Raw genomic sequence first — 19562 nt, 5'->3', positions numbered from 1 at the left:
GGTTCAGTAGGAAGACAAAAGAAATAGACCTTAGATAATATATAAGTATTTATCCCTCTACAGTGATCAACTTTTCGAATTATTCAAGAAAAGTTGACATTTCGAGACTCAGTTCTGCAATAAAAAAATATGAGAGTTACTGTAGGCTATAAGTTATCCCACTAATTGCTAAAGTGGGCTATTCTTGGATTCCACCACTTGTTGACAGCATTTCTCTCAAATCAGAGCTTTTGTTATTTCTTATGGTTCATTGGGTTGTTATTTCTTATGGTTCATTGGGTTGTTATTTCTTATGGTTGTGCACTGCTGGCAGCGGGCGCACAAAAGCACATGAGTCGTTGTCATACCGCGCAACGTTTGCGGACGGGAGGAATCGAGTGAGCAGGCTACTTGTTGAGAGCCATACGGCGGCGGCAGCGTCCCGGAGCTGTCAAATGTTGCGCACAGCCGTCGGTCTTCAGTCAGTAGAGTAACCAGACTAATCCACCAGACAAACAACTCGGAAGATTAACCTTTTTTAGCCTCGCGAAACTAGTTTTTGCCTCCACACCCGGAATCCTGTTTTTAAAACCATTATCAATTTGTCACATGGCTTTGGAGAATTCAATAACAACAAAAAATGGCGACAATCACGTTGCTCTATGTGGTCTTGCTGCGTCATTAAAAATATTCATGTAAACATGGGGAATTGAACGGGAAAATTGCAGGTAAGTGAGCGAAATATTTGTTATCTATTGAATGCAGACTGAATGTAATTAGGAATAAATGATTATATTTGGATCCTACAGCATGCTGTTTGTTTTTGCCTAGGAAAGGGGTGTGTAGCCTATGCAATGCTGGGGCGTTAACGTTTGGCTGCACAATATTCAATACGAACATTGCATTTATATTTTGCCTTTAGTCGCTTTTTAAAAAGCATATTTAGCTTAATGAAAGCAGACGTGTAGGCCTATGTAATGCCAGAAATGACGGTGTTGTTTAGAATTGGCCAACTTTTGTTTATTTGTAGAAAACAGCAACAAGCTTTGACACAGCTTTCAGTTCTCGCTGGTGTCCTTATTCCGTGACATTAGTATCGTAGCCATTGATCTGTATCGCCGCCTGTTACCTTCCCTGTTAGTAGGTAAGACATGTTGTAAGACATTCCCCGGTTATTTACATTGAGGTTTTATGCAATATGTACGCGCTTCTTCACAGGGTCTCTTTTTTACAGACACTGATGGCAACAAACGGAACATTCAGCCCTGGCGATGTGTTTGCCCTCTGCCCTGTTTAGTTAGGCTGTCGCACATGTTGCTTTGCTTTTCACGTCTGACATGAACATTTTTGGCCAGTGCCCTGTGCTACGGGGCTAATGGAGTTGTTTACATGAAGTGCGGAGGGCGGACTGACGACGAGGAGGAGGAGCCGCTACGTCGGCCCGCGACGCCACCGGACTGCTCCAGAGGCTGCTCGCTCGCGCCGAGGGGGGGGCGGAGCCCGCGAGGACAATCATAACAAGTCTGACGTCACTCGGCCTTGTGGTTGGTATGAATAATATACAGAAGTTTGTCTCTAGCAAGTCCTAGCAGGAAAGAGGTTAGGGGAAAAAAATGTTTTGTACAAGTAATTGTTTTATGAGATGAAACATTAACCAAGAGCAGAATGGACACAAAGACATAATGACTATATACTTTCATATGGAAAGAGTGATAAACATGTGCATCATGATAAAATACATAAGACTATAAAGCAAGCATCCTCCTAGCGGGTTGTTCATTATTAACTGCCCACCCTTCAGACACAGGCAGGCATCATTTAATGGACATCAGAGTGTGTCTTTTGCAGGACAGAATCAATAATTGGAGCACTTCGGTTGTGCAAATAGCAAAACCTACCATACCTCAAAGGCCTAAATAAATTAATAAAATGATTTAAGTGCATATGGGAGCTTACTCCTATAACTTCTAATACTTAACTGCCACTTTCACCAAATCTAGACTTTTCTGATATAAACATTAGGATGAAGTATAAAGGAAACCTGGACAATTAGGATTCTATGAGCTCATTGCAACATAAGGACTGATTTATTTCTGTTCCCCTAATCAAACTATGAACTACAGTTTTATGTTTTGTACCTTTTTACTCTGCCTTTGTTAGTTTATTTGCTAGTGGTCTTGTGTTTCCCCAGAATGTTATGGAAATTTTGAGGTTTAAATTCCATGGTTAGAGGGCAAAAGACTTTTCTGCTGGTGACCATTGGCGGGAAGGATATTTCAGAGACAAATGTATTCAATTGAAAGATTGTTAGGTTACGTGACTGTATTACTCTGCAAATGAGTCTGTTTTTAGTATTAGCTAATGTATGTAACTTTAAATTATTTATAAACAAATGCTTGCGATACAATTCGCATATGTTTTGTATGAGATGCTAGCTAATAAGCTGCAAAAATACAAAAGGAAAACTTTATCTTTGCACTTGTTGACCTAGAGCACAGATATATTGGGTGGATGACGAATGGAGCGAAGCCCCAGACTGCTAGATTTGACAGGCTGCCCTGGTTCAGTTATCACGGTGCTGATGCTGTCCACATCGAAGGTACAGTACTGTGATAACTGAAGGATGGCTGCCAACTTGACACGAGTGCAGTGAATCAAAGCACGTTCGGGTAACGAGCCAGAGGACCGAAGAGGAGAAAGAAATTATTGTGTTATGTTGATTTAGAAAAGTTTAATGGGTTATCCAAAAGTCCATGTGTTTTTATTTACAAAATAGTTTTCCCTTGTTGGATCTGTCAGTTGGTTGTGACATGGTCAATGACAAATCGATGAGGTTGTTATTGTGTATTTAAGTTCAAGAAACATTCAACTCAAAACCTGTATGTTAGTATTATCTTCACTACTTATGCGATGTCTGCCTAATAAAGTGAATTTTGTATGTTTTTTAATTTATCTCTGCTTTTGTAAGTTCAGTGGATCTTAAATACAGAAGGTTGCAGCTATAAAAGTCAACTATTGAGTGACTGAAGTTTTCATCTGATCTGTTTTATTATTTTATTATTAAATTGAATACTTTCTTACAGCCCTCTCCGTAGCATTGCCAGTTAGTTCCATTTAGCATTCAAACTAATGTACATCACGCAAACTTGACAAAGAAACCTCCCATGTTCATTTCCTGCTTTTCCAGTCTGACCACTTATGCTAGTTAACCTTGCATTGCAATATAAGTCCTAACACCTAATAAATATCAATTTTAGAATAATGCTGTGTTCTTCAACTTTTTTCTTGACTAAACTATGAGGAATGAGGATCTGCACTGAGCTGTCCCTCACTGGGAGCACTGGGCTACAGACTGAAGCATAAGGTACTCCTGAATGGTTGCTCCACATTGTTGTCAACAGAGGGAGCTAAAGATCTATCATTGATGTACTTTGTGGTCTGCATAACAAGGTATATGGCTCTGTCCCGCTCTGTAATCTGTTTCTGAAACCTTAATAACGAATATGTTGACTGCAGTTGTTAAAGTGTTCATGATTCATGTTAAATAGAGTCTGAAGATTTGGCTGAAACCAGTTTTGATAACAAAAAAAGCTCTTACTCATTGTTCCATTGCTATGTGAATAAGATATTTTTTCTCCAATAAATCAGAACAGTTGAACATGATCCAAGACGCCTATAGTGTGTATGATTCACACCAATGACAGCTACAGTCTCCATTTTGGTATAAAGTCGTCGTTTTAATGAATCTTAGGTAATGTTCAATATATAATATCAATATATCACAGATCAAAACATGCAAATACTGTGATGTCAATACGCTGAAATGAATCATATTTTTCAGAACAGTGTTTTGAATAATACATGCACAGTTTGAGTCATGCCTGAAAAACCACAGGTCACTCTGCACCTGTCCTTAGAATGTTTCATTTGAAGGGTACATACTGTAGCTACTGTGGAAATCCCCTAAGAGTCATGATACATGTTTTGTTTTTGTCTCACTCTAACCTCAATCTGCTCAACTCGCCTTGATTCACATGTTTTTCTGACACACCATGTGATATCTTGATACTTTGTGGTAAAGCATATTTTTTGATAATAAAGTGAAAAGTCAAGTGAGGTTTACATTTTTTGAAGGAGCTATTTTCTAAATGAGAACAGGCATTTAACCCAACTAAATGTCATAATAGTATACTCAACTACCAAAACTACTTGCCATGGACAGTCATGATCATGGGGAATTTTTGTCATACTTCCTTTAATGCAAGAGAATAAGTGATCACTGGGATGTGGCATGGGAAGTCCCTCCCTTAAAATGAACCACCCATTTTTATGTCGTACAAAAACCTTCACATCCCTGTTCTGTCGTTGCAGGAAGTAAGTAGTCCATTTTATCAACACAGGTCCCTGTCTATTCCCTAAACTGCTGGAACAATAGACCAAGTGACTAACAGTTGATAACTACTGCAGTGATGTAATTTAGTGCAGGCCAAACCCTCTGTGCAGTACCCACTCACAGCTTGAGAAGAAGTGTTGTTGACACTGACCACTGCACACCAAGGACTGATGTGAGAAAAAAAGGGCAAGAACATACACAAATACTAAACCCAACTTAGGAACACTTTACCGTAAGTTAAATATAACTGCTCCTGTGGGCATGCATAAGTGGAGGCTGGTGTATAAACAGATAATGAATGACCATATAGTAAAACACTGCTGTAATAATATAAAATATCCTCATTGGAGAAGTTAGAATTGATGACAAATACTGTACATTAATAAATAATTAATGTCCTTACAGCTGCACACACATGCATTATAGTGTGTTTGCAAACATTTATAAAATGTTAGTATACTGCTTATAAATGCTAAATAGAGGGTCTAAGTGCTAACCTAAACTTGTGTTTTAGGATTGTAAGTAACTGGTTACACTGGAACGTACCAGCTCAGGGATGCTACGTGTAGCTGACCTAATGACCATCAATTATGCATAACTCATCTATTTGATGTGTTTGTTTTCTTTTCACATTCACAGAGCCATTTATTACAGTACCATATATAAATGAAATTATATCAACACCTTGTCTGTGTTTGATCTTTTGTATGCAGTCAGTGGGGAAACTCCATCATTTGTTTTGTGAAGACATCATCCAGAGAGTTTGCTGACTCCTAGATTTAAAGAGAGCATTGGTCACATATTTTTACACACTTACTTAACTTATTTGTCCATGATTGATTCCTCATTTCCCTTTTTTAAAAAAAAAAAAAAACTATTTAAACGCAGAAACTGATGTATTACATGAGCAGAATCTCTCAGTATGTATTTGATATGAAGTGTGATATGCCTAAACACATTTAGGATAATGGTACTGCTTCGCCACTGGAATGTACTCACACAGTTTCCAGTAAACACATCCACATCCAAAAGGGCAGTTATGCAAATTTGCCCATGCAGTGGTTATTACAAACATAGGCTATGACTACATGTTGTCAAGTTTGGAAACACAATCACAAAGATGTTTTAGATAGCTCTAAATGAGACCTGGGAGAAACTACCTACATTTTTTATGCCACCTACAGAATGGCAAAGATGAACGATAACCCTCCTTGTGACAGTGTTCAGAAGGTCAATTAGGAGGACATTACATTGACTTACCATCATTCCCTGGAGACTTTCCTCAATCTAAATTCTCCTCCACTCAAAAATGTGGGTTTTTTTTCCATATTGCACAATGATGTACACACAGAGTTTGACACTAAAAGACTTTCAAATTCACCTGCTCTTTGCTTTAACCTTAACCATAAACATTACATGATTTACCCTAACCTTAACCAAAATCCAAGTCTTAACCTTAAAATTTGATTGAAATTGAAAGTCTGTTCTTGACTTGAAAACAGCAGTTGACCAAAATTTCCTCACCACAAGTTCCATTCAATAGCTGATCTAGAGCTTTCGATCACGGTCTTCCTCAGCAGATTGAGTTGCCCAGTTGTAATGGGAATGCACATGAAGATGTTCAAATTTCCATTTTTTTCTGGATGATTTAAATACTTCTCAATTCCTGATCTTGGAAACAGCATTTGACGAAAACTTTTTTTTTTTAATGTTATGGTTAATCATATGGGGACCACCTTTTTGTCTCCAAATGCCTGAGTCCCCATTTTGTGCCCACATGAGTAATACGAGTCCTACCAAAGGGTTAATGTCGTCATCTTGAGTGACGGGCTAAACAGCCAATCAGCTGCCGCATTCTACAGACGGCCAGTGCGTTGTTTTCGGGAAAGGGGACGTTATTTATCAGGAAGGGCTAGCAAGAGCAGAGGTGGACTGTGTCTCCGCTCAAGCTACCGCATATCAACAAATTCTGAGGAATTAACCCAATATTTCTTACCTTCAAGATACTGGATATTTTTTCTGAGGAAGTTTTGAAATCAAATAGCCGACAAGCGATACTTAAAATACTGCTAGAGAGGAGCTCCAACTTGGTTGAAGCGTCTAATGTAACGTTACTAAACGAAACGGAAGTAACTTAACTTGCCAGCTGTCTGGCTAAGCTTGCGAGGTGAGTAACCGTTCATTAAATGTTTCATTCGAAAAAAATGTCTGTCTTCTGGTCAGCTGAACACAACCACTTGTTTGTCATCTTTCTCCGCTGTTGTCAAGTGGGGGAAATATCCAGCTGCAATCTAAGTTAACTGGCTAACAAGCTAATGTCTTCCGACGTTAGTCCACTTGGCATGATAGCAACGAGACGCCATCCATGTTCAATGGCACAGTACAGTACATGCTGGGCTAATGTACGGTGTGATTAAAATGTAATCTAAATAAGAAGTCTGTTAGGGATAAACAGACTGAAGACAAAATATTATGAAGATCTTAGAATATGATGCAATCCAATAAAACAACGCCATCCCAAGGGCCTACTATTGTGTATAAAAGTTTGACACCCTGCGACAACACAGTAAAGGTGGATTTAAGTAAAGTTGTTAAATGTTGTTATTATTATTATTATTATTATTATCATTATGATTATTATTATTATTCTGTTAACTGGAATTTCACACATTAACAGAACAGGCATAGAATGGCTCTTTTAAACCATAGGTGTCACTTTTTGTCTCCCACCTATAATTTAGAGCTGTGACCATTTGTCGATTAATCCATTAGCCCATAGACAGAAAATTAATGTTAAAGGTTTCGATAAGCAATTCAATATTTAAGAATTTTTTCCAGGCAAACATGGTCAAAATTCCCTGGTTCCATCTTCTCAAATGTGAATATTTTCTGGTTTTCTTACTCCAATGTGATGATAAACTGAATATCTACTCATGGGTTTTTGATTGTTAATCTGACAAAATATGACATTTCGAAAACGTCACCTTGGACTCTTGACAATTTTCGACAATTTATAGATTAATTAATTGTTTAATTGAGAAATAGTCATAAATTCATTATTAATGAAATTTTTCATCAGCTGCAGCTCTACCTGTAATGCAAATTTGTATTAAATCATAAAATTGTGACAATGAAGGGTAAGTGGCTTCACACATTTGAGGTTGACAAAAGTAGGTACTTCCTCCTGAGCCCAACACACAAACACACACACACACACACAGTTTCTGGCCTTACCACCACTCACTAAAATTTGATCTCAAATAATGAAAGAACGTGGTTTCTTGAAGCTCTCCCTGAATTTACCCTTGACAGAAACTTGAATCGTCAGACTTTGAACACTTAAAGCACTTAAACCACACGGTTATGTTTGATCGCCATTTTACTGATATCAGCATGAACAAGGGACAGGCTTAGTTTTAGAGCTATTTCATTTTTACTATTAACACTCACATTGATCAAAACGATTTGTTTTTTTACTCAATGAATTTGAATATCAAGTTTACGTACTTGTATGTAACTACTGAAGGTAATTTTTCACCCAAATGTAGGCTGTGGCTAATATAGAATTAGTCAAAGGCAATGACATTTTGAAATACTAAGAAGAAATCATTATTAAATTGGAATAATACAGATATGGATTAATAATCTGACATTTTCTATGTACTTTGATATTGTATAGTGATCAAAGTTAAACATTCTTAATAGTTTGATCTTCTCAATTTTTAACATTTGAGGTTTATTTCAGGTGAGGAAAAGAAATTAGGCCCACCTTTTGGTTTGATAACTTGATATTTAACTTCAAAGAGCACAAATTCATCATTTACTTGACCTTTTTTTGTAATAACCAAGTGACTTCTGTGACGTTATTGCTTTACCAGCCTATTGTCTGCCCACTGTATTTTCATTTCAGGCACATTGGTTTTGCAGCTTTGTGAGTGAGACATGGTGTAGCACATTTTACTGAAATTAAACAAAATGGTTGTTTTTTTTAAAACTTTCCTGCCTATCCAAATTACAGCACTGAGTGTTTTGTTTAACTAGGCCAAGCATAGACTTTCCTTCCCCAACTTATATTTACATTTACAAAATTCAGTGGCATGGTATATAGAATAGACAATACATACTAAAAAAAAAGTTATGTTATTGCCTTATAAAATGTCATTAATATAACATTTCACCTGCCATTTTCACTGATTTACTACTTTTAGTCTTTTAATAAGAGAAATTACTTGTTGATTGTGTCAGAACCAATGCTTTACTGTAAAGTTAATATTAAAATTTTTGATATGGTGGCTATGGTGACATTAAATTACATCTGGTTAAAGTATCAAATGTTTATACAATATGCCACTGAATTAGATTGATTAGTCCTTAAGTGTAGGGAATCAATAAGGAAGAGCCCATAATTAAAGTTTGAATCCCTGACCATTAAAGTGCTTATTCATGCTTTTGTTAGTTTAATTTTCTGTTTAATTTAATGAACCTTTCTACTGTATAAAAACAGTTTCAGCTTTTGAGTGCCTGTGTCCTGACTTTGACCAATCGACTGAGGTATACCGATAATGTAGTGATAATAAATGAACACACTTAACGTTAATATTCTTACATGGGTGATGAATCATCAAAAACAGGTACAGAATAATCCCTGGTAAGAGAGTGCTCTAATTAAATGATTTATTAATGCTGACACATCTCGGGGAATGTCCTTGCTCAGCATACACCCTTGCAACAGTGTTGCAACCAAGCCCTAATCAGTTTTATTACATTATTTAAGTGCAGCAATGTCGCTATATTACAGAAATCACAGAAACTGATGAAAAAAGGTGCACAAAACATAAGCTCAAGAGTGAGACTGATTGTAATATACTCAAAATAATAATAAAGCAATAAGATAATTATCCTGTGTCGCAATTGTCAGTGTCACACAAGAAACACATCAATGACAAGTGCCAGATGGTGTATAAGATAGTAAGTCCAAACATTCTTCTGGTGTCTGAAAGTAAACAAACATAAAAGCCTTACCTTATTCCAACATTCAGTGTAACTAAATAAAGATAAAAATACAGATAAAAATCTGTTCATTCAATGTAAACTGAAAACTATCATCTCAAACATGAGGGCCAGAGGGTGTGAAGGCTCAAAATATTTCATGAGGAATGCAATTTTGCATTCCTTCAGCCCTGATAAGAGTTGGGCGATATGATGGTTTATACTGTGTGACGGTAGAAATTTGTCCAGCTGTAGAGATTTGGCAATACCGCTTCCACCGCGGGAGTTATCCCTTAGTGTCTCTGCTATATATTCGGGGCAGGCTATGTAGCAAATCAGAGCTGGATTCTCTCATGATCTCGCGACTGCCTCGCAAGGAAACGTGATTTGGGCAGCAGGACTGCTTACCAGTTGGTAAATTGTAATTACTGCATCGTGATATGTACCATTACTGTGATATCAAACTACATATACTGTGATAGAAGATTTTGGCCATATTGCCCACCCCTAGCCCTGATAGGCTACAGCTCTTCTTGGCTTGCGAACAAGAGCTGCAAAATTATAATAGCTTTTACCAATTGTTTGAATACAGCTTTGACGTTGCTGCTGACTTTTTTGACAATATAAGAAGCTGACTGTTGGCTTGTTTGACATTGTTTCCCACTGTTGGGCACTTGAATGCCTGTATAGCCTTGTTTAATAACCCCGGTGAAGGAACAGGATTATCATTGCTTACCTTAGTGCTTTGTATAACCAAATGGCCACTGTCTACAGCTCCTCACCTTAGCAGTCACTCTATGGAAAAACTAATTGACCTAAAGAAAAACTCAGGGAACACAAGTAACCTATGATAAGCTGTCAGCCAGGGTTTCCCATGGACACAATAAAAGTCACACACAATTGACTTTGCTGGAAGAGTTTTACTGTGAAAAGTAGCTATAGGTAGTTTTGTATAAGAGAAGGTTGTGATGGGTAAAAGGAGGCTCATTCTATTTCAATTTCAATTTCTTGTTCTTCAGCAGCACTTCGTCCTCATGATGATTGTGGTCAGTTTATTTTATGTCAACATTTTAGATGGGCTACATACCTCACACTAACTCAGATTGGCAGGGGAAACTAAATTTATGCAAGTGATGCAGAAGAGCTTATTTGTTTGTTGGTGTAATATTTATTTTCTATTTTCTTTTATTGTTTTGGACCACCCAACAAACATAGTATATACTGTACATAGTATATATTCATTTTATTCTATACATGTATAAAAGCACTAGCACGGGCACATTAATAAGAGGTCCAGTCCACCCAAGTTACAAAACCCTGTAAAACATTCCTAGACTGAAGATTGAAATTTTAGGATCTAAGTGACATGTAAGTTTCGAAAGTATACAGTAAACAGCTGAAACGATTAGATGATTAATCCATTTTTTTATCGACAGAACGTTAACTACCAACAATTTTGATAATTGCTTAATCATTTATATAATTGTAGAAAAGGTTTCAGTGGTAGTCATCTGTACACTGTTTTCAGAATCAAGACGTTTCGGCTCCCATCCGGAAGTCATTCTCAATTGTGAAAATGGTCTGAGAACTCAGAAATTTAAGCCACTCTGTGTTGCTTAGGCTAGAGGTTAGAATGACTTCCGGATGGGAGCCAAAACGTCTTGATTCTGAAAACAGTGTCCAGATGACTACGACTGAAACCTTTTCTACGATGGAACACTCCCAGACGAATGAGGGACTACACTGTCCCATTTATATAATTCTTTAAGAAATAATGTAAGCCGTTTTCTGGTTCCAGCTTTGTGATGGGCATTTTTTACTATCTCTTGACATAGACCAAACGATTAATTGATTAATCGATAATGAAAATAATTGTTGTAGCCCTAATACAATAATTCGTTCTTTCTTGTAATGGAAATCACAGATGCAAATGGAGACACTATTTGTAATGTCTTTTATGTAGAATTTTACCCACGCCTGAATCACCGACACAACTATCGGGATTGTCTGTCTATCACTAGTTACATTATAAGCTACTTCAAGGTCTTGTTTTTGTTTGCCAGAAATAATAGTTAGTCATTTTACCTTCTTCAAAACAATGGCATGCAGACAAAGCAGAGTGACGTCACTGAGGGCAACAGGGGAGAATTATCGACATCTTTTTCAGCTGAAGTAGACTTGTGGTTTAATGATTGCAAAACTTTAATTCTAGTAAAACTGGCGTCCAATCAATGCTACTGGTCTCAACCAGTCCTGATTTATTATATATACCACACAAAATGTATAGGACTTTTTTCATTCAAATATAGTACAAATAACATCTATAAGAGTAGAAAGAGGAAGAGTGAGGGAAACTGACACGCTCACTGATGAACTAACTCACTGTAAATGGCAGGCAGATGACTCATTGAAAATCCCTTCTCAAGAAATTCAGCTGTAATAAATGTGAATGATGAGAAATGATGACTGTTAGAAGATAGTCCACTTGCCAGGCTTTGCTTACCCATAGTTAAGCAGAATTGGCACGTACCAGAAACAAAATGTATTTGTGGATGTTAACAGGAGTTGAAAAGCAAGAAAGGACAGATGAAACAGATGAACAAAGACTTTCAGTCTCTCACTCACTGTACTGTCGCTATTTAGGTCAGAGGGCCCAGGATGTGTCTCTTTCTCCCTTTTTCTCCCCTTTTTGTGTTTGTTTATGCTTATGTGTGTGTGTGTGTGTGTGACATCAAGTTTGAATAGATGCCTATGCAATGATTATCAATGTTTGCAGCTAGTTATACTCTGTCAGTGAAGCTATAAGGACATTGCATTGTTACGCACATTGGTTTAAAGGAAGAACTCTACTTAATGATTTTTTCTGTAGTTTAATGGTGTGTTTTTATAGGCTTCTTACTGCATATTGATATGTAATACAGAGTTATGGTAATGAATGACTGTGTGTGTGTGTGTGTGTGTGTATAATTATTGTGGTTCTTGATGACCTTGGCGTATTAGTCTTTTCACATTTTCATGTGTCTGAATTCAGTAGAATTCAGTATGCACTCAGTGTTGAAAGCCAGGGGGCTTCAACTAGGCTTAATGATATACTGAAGTCCATCTCACCTACAAAAACTAGTAATATTAGTCCTGCAACAGGGCTTAACATTTATATTACATATTCCAATAACATTTGCCCAACATCTGCTTGCAGCTTAGGTAGAGTCTGTTTGGTACACAGAGATAAAGCAAACAAAGTACAGTCTTATGTCAGTGAGTAGCTAAGATTTTACAATTGCCAATTAACCCATCTGTTAATTTCAAAGTTGGTTTATCATAGTAAACCAGAGGAAGACAGTTGATGATGTTGGGCTGATGTTGAGTTCTACAATCACATCACTTGATCAGTTGTTGAAATGAGAAAAGCACACTGTTCATATGGTCAGCATGCAGCATGTCACTGTTTGGCCCTAGATATGGATGTAACAGATCTTTTGGTCTTCAGTATCATGCTAATTTGTTGAGGCATTTAGTCTCTTAGGTGAAGGTGTCCGAATTGTTGCTCAGCTGTGATTGGAGTATTGAAGGAAAGTGGCGAGACTTAAGAACAGTCAGTTGTATAACGATTAACAAATATGATTACAATTACAATTAATTTACTATAATTTAAAACTAAAAAGTGGGCTGACCGACAATTGTTGAACAATTTTTACTTTATATTCCCACACACTGTATTATAGGACTGACATTTCTGTCAAACCTCTGTAAATAGTTCAGTCCTATTGTCTAACAAAACTAAACTATCTAAATACTGCAGACTTTAGCTTCAATAAGCTTAGATTTAAACATTCCCTCTCAATGTTGATACAGTTTAGCCAGCAGTTGTTAGTGTTTTGTTGGCTTTTTTCTGTGAAGATATAGAAAGGCTTGGTTAGTATTTATTAAGTAGTGTGACAGGTAAGGAAGATTTACCTGTTGTCTACACCAGATGTGTTTCACCTGTGTCTTTGCAGTTGTCCTTCCAACAGAACTGATAGGCTTAGCATGTTTTGGGATTTTATGCCTTTTATTAGACAGATCCAGTAGAGAGATGGCAGGAAATGAGAGGAGAGAGATGGGGGACGACACGCAAGACGACGCATTTCCACTTCCTCCCACTGTTCAAAAATGAAACTAAAATATCCCGGATATGTGAGCTGCCATCTTGCACTGGTGACGTCATTTGGAGCCAGAGTCTACGCAGTAGTCATCGGGGTTGGAGCCGCGGTATCAAGGTCCCGTCCATACACCCGGCCGATCGCGAGCCAGCCTCACCTGTCAATTATGACATGAAACCCAGTTTTTATAGCATCAAATCTAGTGTAAATGCTCTTGAAGGACTCACGGCTGCTGTTGTTGTGCTGCTCTTGACATGCTGCTTTTCTTAAGCAGCCAGTGTAGACAGGCCATTAGATTCATCCAGTAGTGAAGCCCAAACTCCTCGCAGCCCGTGCGCAGCAGCAGTCTCTCTTTCGTGTTGTCATCAGATCAATTGAGAGGCTGGCGTCATTTCATATGGACTTTAGTGAGACAGCACTGTATTCTCTGTGTTACAGTATTAATATGAGTCATCAGGTTAATGAAGATTGAACTCAGAGTCTCTGCTGTTGTTTGCTGAGCTCACCACATGATCACTACTTTTGCCTTACTGTAACACATGCACACACCTTAAACACACTTGATTGATTTTTAAGTGGTCACCCATTTCCTCAGAAATTGTCGATTTTATATAATAATATAAGGGTGGGGACAGGCTGACATAAGTACGCTTATTCTGGTGAACTTGGTATCAAAAGCTCTTGCTAAGTTTCAAAAACAGCCTTTAGACTTTCTCTGAAAATGTAAGATGTAGTTTGATTTACCATTCCACTGACCATCAAAATACAGTAAGTTGTTGGTAAGAGAAATATGAAATAGGTTTTTTCCTGTGTGTTTTCTCATTTGTCTCATCTATCCTGAATTGAATTAAATGTAAAGCTTACATTGGTATACACAATAAAGCCAAAAAGTTCCTGCATATAGAAACTGTGACCTTTAGGCAAAAGTTTAATGCAACATTCCCACTTATTTCATTTCTCTTTTTCACTTCAATTATTTAGTGTCTGGATGCCAACTCTGTGGGTGATGGAGTTGAGCAGGCAACTCTGTGGGAAGATGAGGAGGTCCAGTAGGAGGACCCAAATCTCCTCTTCTCCTACTACCACTTGGGGCCTGGAGATCCACTTTTACACACCGGAGGTGCAGCAGCTCGAGTACCTCAAAGGCTGCTACACTGTGGAGGAGCTCTGTGTGGATGCTGCCAAGAAATGCTGTGAGTGACTGAGCTGTTGGCTAGCTGGCAAAATCAAGCGTGCTTTGCTTATAGATATAGTTTCTGTTTATTGCCAATAATGAAGGGTGTGTTGTAGATTTTACTGTGAATATAGTATGTGGTACATAGGTAGGGACATAGATAACAAAATCACCAGGTTTACATCTTATATCCCCACTCTTAAATGACATTGCCTTAGACTTAAAATTATTGATTGATAACCAGTCAAGTAAAAGGTTAAAGTAAAAAAAAAAAAAAAAAAAAAAAAATGAGAGAGAGAGAGGCACTAATGCAAGAACTCAGATAAAATACAAGAATACGCGCTTGAGCGCTGGCTTGAACCAAAGGCTTATTTGGTGATACAGTAAACCCTGGGTATTTTGTATTTTTTTGCATAGTATTTTGTATTTTTTTGACATAGATTTTACATAGATTGTTACGTGTAAGAATGTTTAAAAATACACAGATAAATTGCAGTACACTGATGTTTATTATAGTTTTTTTTTTCTAGCCTATGTATCAGGTTTGTCTCCTCTACTAGCCACTCTGACAGCTAATAAGCTCCTGTATCATTTGGATGTCCTGTTCTGTAACAATTGGGTAAAATTGTTAACGCCTTTTAAGAGTAATTTTTCAGCCCCTGGTCATAAAGTTAAGGGGTTCTTCTCTTTTCTCTGTGATTAACTGGATGAAATATGGCAATGCAAAATTAACTGTTCAGTAAGGGATAAATATTAAACTACACTCTCACAGAAGAGAACCGCTCTCTATCTGTTATTGATCATCATGGTTGCTAAAGAATGAATGACTCTCCTTAATAATATCACCTAAAAATACATGGCCACTTTAGGGGATCTTAGAAGTCTCTCTCTCTCTCTCTCTCTCTCTCTCTCTCTCTCTCTCTCTCTCTGTATTCTCTCTGTCTCTGTCTCTCTCTCTCTGTCTCTCTCTCTACCCAACCCAACCCAACCATTAGTCATTTTAACTGACTCTGGTTAGCTGGCCTAAGATGAAAATTGTTGAGTTCTCTTTTCATTTCAGGTATTTCAAGGCTTACATTAAATGTAGACATTTGCAAGTGTTCTCTAAAACTAGGGTCCTGCATTCATCTTCAGTTCAATTCAATTTTAGTTATATTGCACCAATTCATGACAGAATTTCATATTTATAAAGTACTACATGCCTAAGTATAAAAACATACAGTGTAACCAAGTGAGACTGATATGGTGGAGTATGTAGATCTTTCTGTTTATGTTGTTTTATGAGCTGATTGTTTGCCGTTGCTCTTAAATCCTCTCTTTGGGCAGAGGCTGCAAATCAGCCCCTGTCCCAATCCAGCAATTGGTCTAAATATTGATCTTTTTTCCTCTTTTCTCTTTCCCTTCTCAGTAATCTCTCCCTTGTGCCATAACCTATTTGCCCTCTACAATGAGGCAACTGGCATGTGGTACCCCCCCAACTATGAGTTCAAGATCACGGAGGAAACCAGTATCAAGTTGCACTATCGCATGAGGTAAGAATGGCATCACAGCATCGGCTGACTACACTGGAGATGAATATTAGGTTTTTCTAGTTGCCATTTATCTCCCTAAAGTCATTATTTAAATTGAACCACTTAAAATGTAGCGTAGTTTTCAGGATAGTGGAAATATTATTTGAAAAATATTGGGAGGTGAGGGTCCAGAGTAAAAGCAATTTAAAGACCTATATGGAATGCCCACCTCAGGAAATAGCAGCCTTGTCTAGACTTGATACTGGGGCACCTTCTTCAATCGAGCCCCTTCACCCAGCCTGCAAGTTTAGGTGTAGGGAACTTTGCATTGCCAGTTGGGCAGCAGGCAAAGGCAGGAACCTTGGCATGCTGACTCCTGGCTATGAAACTGGCTCCTGGTAACAAGCCATGTGCCATAGCGAATCAGCATGTAGACCACCCCTGAAATAGATCTAGTTGAGATCACTTTTACATAATGGTGAGTGCTGATGTGTTAAACTTTTCCCAAAGAATAAGAGTGCCACTTAATTGCGATTGTGTGTTGCAGAGAGGAAGATTTTAACTGTAGTTTTTACCTATTTGTCCTTTTTGGAGTCTCAGGGTGGGTTCCTGGAGAGGGTGCTTCCTGGCGACACTGTAGTTCTGCCAAGGTACTTAAATGGTCCCAAAAATATGACGTAAAAAAAACTAGGATGGGAGAAATGGCCTGCCTAATATGGATTTTTGGTTTGGTGATCTCGGGATTGCATCCCTGTTTTTTGCTAAGATGATGCAGTTGTTCTGGGACCTCCAGAATGGTCACAGAGTGGATGATGTAGTTCTGTGACCTCAAATGCACTCTGGAGTGGTTTGAACCCAAACTGGAATGAAAGCCAGGACCTCCAAGTCAGAGGCCATGACACTCTGGAGTGCTCCCTTCGAGGTGCCTTGAGTAAAGGAGTTCAAATATCTTGCTGTCATTTCATGAGTGATGGTAACATGGCACGTGAGTGTGACAAGCAGATTTATGTGTCACTGGTGTAGTAGGGCTGTGACGAGATCTTGTTCCATGAGATCTCTGGATATTAAACATGACGATATTAGCGCTGAAGATGCCCCCGCCACTTTGTGTGGGTTTCGTTTGTGTGGCAGCATTCTTGGGTACCCAGTGGAAATAATAAACGGCGACAGAGTGAGAGACAAGACACGAACAATATGTATGCCCTGGTTAAAAAAAAAACAAATATTGGCATACACCGCGGCAAACACAAGCACTATGCAAAGACACCTACAGAACCACCACAGCTCTCTACTAAAATCAACTGTGCCTGTGAAGAAAACACTAAAAGGCCAGGCAATGCTGACTAATGCCTTTGCACCTCAACTTCCACCGTCAATTCCTAGAGCAATGGCAATGAGAGGCATCGGCATATTCATTGCAGATGATATGAGGCCATTTTCCGTAGTTCATGCAAAAAACATTTCAAAAAGCACCTGCATTGTTTTAGACTCAAATAAAAGCTATTTTTCAGTCATATATTTCATCATTGAGGTTTTCTTAAAAGTAATGTTAAAATTTTGTCTCGTCTTGTTCGCGTGAACCCAATCTCATGTATTGTCTCATCTCGTGAGCTGAGTGTATCGTCACACAACTAATTTGTTTGTTGAGGAAGCTGGGCCTGAAGGAAAAACCCTTGATTTACCAGTCGATCTACATTCCAACCAACTAATCTTTGGTTTAGTAGTTCTTAGCAGTGACCCAAGGATTCAAGTGGTTGAAATGTGTTTGCTTAAAGTGCTGTTCCTTCGTGTTGAAAGGATCCACTTCAGGAAGCTTCCTATAGGCCTCCCTTTGGGGGTATTGAGGGACGTGTCCAAATTGGAGGAGACTGTAGGACTGTGAGTACACTGGAGGTATTACATAGCCTACATGGCCTGGAAACTACATGGGATTCCTCAGAAGAAGTTGAAAGACATGGCAAGGTGGATGCCAGGGCTACCTCGTTTGTCCTCCTGCCATCATGACATGTGCCACAGCAAATGGTGGAAAATGGAATATGGCGAGTGTTGGATATATTTTGTCTAGAAAGCAATTTGTCCATTTCTGATGATAGTTAAATGTGTTGCAAGCAGAATCAATTACACCATAACACCTTCCAAATATTGTTTATCATTTAGATCATTGGTCTCCTTCAGTTGTATGCAGCTGGTTACTTAGTCAATTTACATTTTTTAAATTTTTTTTATTTACCAATGAAAAAAATACCTATTTTGTATACTTAATGCATGTACACCTGCACGGTTTTCTAACCATAAATGAACCAAATGAGTAGGAGTAAATACAGATTATTTGTTCTGTTTGTAAGATGTCAGTGACTAACTGCTCTCACAGTGTCAACCTGCTCCCTTCTTTGTAGTTCAAGCACATACCCAAACATTCATCACCCATCTACCCATCCACCGGCAGGCATCTAAAATAAAAACATACTGATCAAAAAGGATTTTCAGGATACTTGGGGATGTGAAATGACTAAGACAAAGAGCATATCACTTAACTGCATACAATTTCATAACACCATAAAATCCTTGGCATTATGTGAAAGCAATTTTGCTGAAAATTGTTGATGTGTGTTGTGAATGAGCAGTACTGTGGCTCTGGTTATATAAGATCATAACATGGCAAATGGCACTAGGTGGTTTGGCAAGCTGAGACACATTTCCAAGTTCCCACAGGCTTGTTAGATCTTGATTCTCGCTTTGGCTTAATAAGAGTAAAGACAAGGGAATACAGCTAAAGATATGCCAAACAATGTTTGGAATTGAGCATAAGATGAAGGTTAGCAGTACTTCAAAGAGGGCTATTTTAAACCTTTGGTCATAAACTAAAATAATCTCAGAATAGGCATAGAAGGCAATTAGAATAACAATAGAAGGCAGTTAATCTCGTCGGTAGGGTGGCCGTGGGTCCTTAAAAAGACTTCAAATGTCTTAAATTCACATTTACTAATAAAATGCCATAAATTCTGTTTGGGAAAGTATTAAATATTTATTTATTGAATGCTGTAAGCATCGTCTAAACTTCACTCCAAGCGCAAAATGCCTGTACATTTAATCTTTGGTGAAACCAACAAGAGTTGAATTTGAATGCCTCCTGTTACAATCTTTTAGGTTTTTGCTATTCATGTTAGCAAACTTTGTCCCCTGGTGACAACTGTAGCGTCTGTCTGGATGGCATGGAGGAGCTAGCTAGTTAGCTAACCTGCAAACACTCCTTTCTATGGGTTTACTTTCTCCAAAATTGTAACCCTTTTTCCAGTGCATCCGTTTAGCCGTTAATCTCCAGTATTTCAGAGCAAGTCTCATTAATGACATTTCCCCCCTCAACTTGAACTGGTGAT

At 38.1% G+C, this 19562-nt stretch overlaps 1 protein-coding gene and 1 long non-coding RNA gene across 2 annotated transcripts in view; both read left to right on the top strand.

Moving 5' to 3' along the window:
• The first annotated feature begins 347 nt into the window (after positions 1–347).
• On the top strand, positions 348–3642 carry LOC122878398. Its single transcript, XR_006378473.1, has 2 exons — positions 348–707; positions 1198–3642. It is a non-coding gene; the product is annotated as an uncharacterized LOC122878398 (long non-coding RNA).
• Positions 3643–6260: 2618 nt separating this feature from the next.
• The window catches only part of jak1 (Janus kinase 1), a 39448-nt gene continuing 26146 nt past the window's right edge, over positions 6261–19562 (top strand). The window contains exons 1-3 of the mRNA XM_044201181.1: positions 6261–6539; positions 14482–14693; positions 16083–16206. Coding sequence (XP_044057116.1) covers positions 14489–14693; positions 16083–16206 — 329 coding nt within the window. The 5' untranslated portion in view covers positions 6261–6539; positions 14482–14488. The remainder of the gene's footprint in view (positions 6540–14481; positions 14694–16082; positions 16207–19562) is intronic.

The sequence above is a fragment of the Siniperca chuatsi genome, linkage group LG6 (assembly GCF_020085105.1).
Source record: "Siniperca chuatsi isolate FFG_IHB_CAS linkage group LG6, ASM2008510v1, whole genome shotgun sequence".
NCBI lineage: Eukaryota > Metazoa > Chordata > Actinopteri > Centrarchiformes > Sinipercidae > Siniperca > Siniperca chuatsi.
This window is presented reverse-complemented; position numbering and strand designations above follow the sequence as displayed.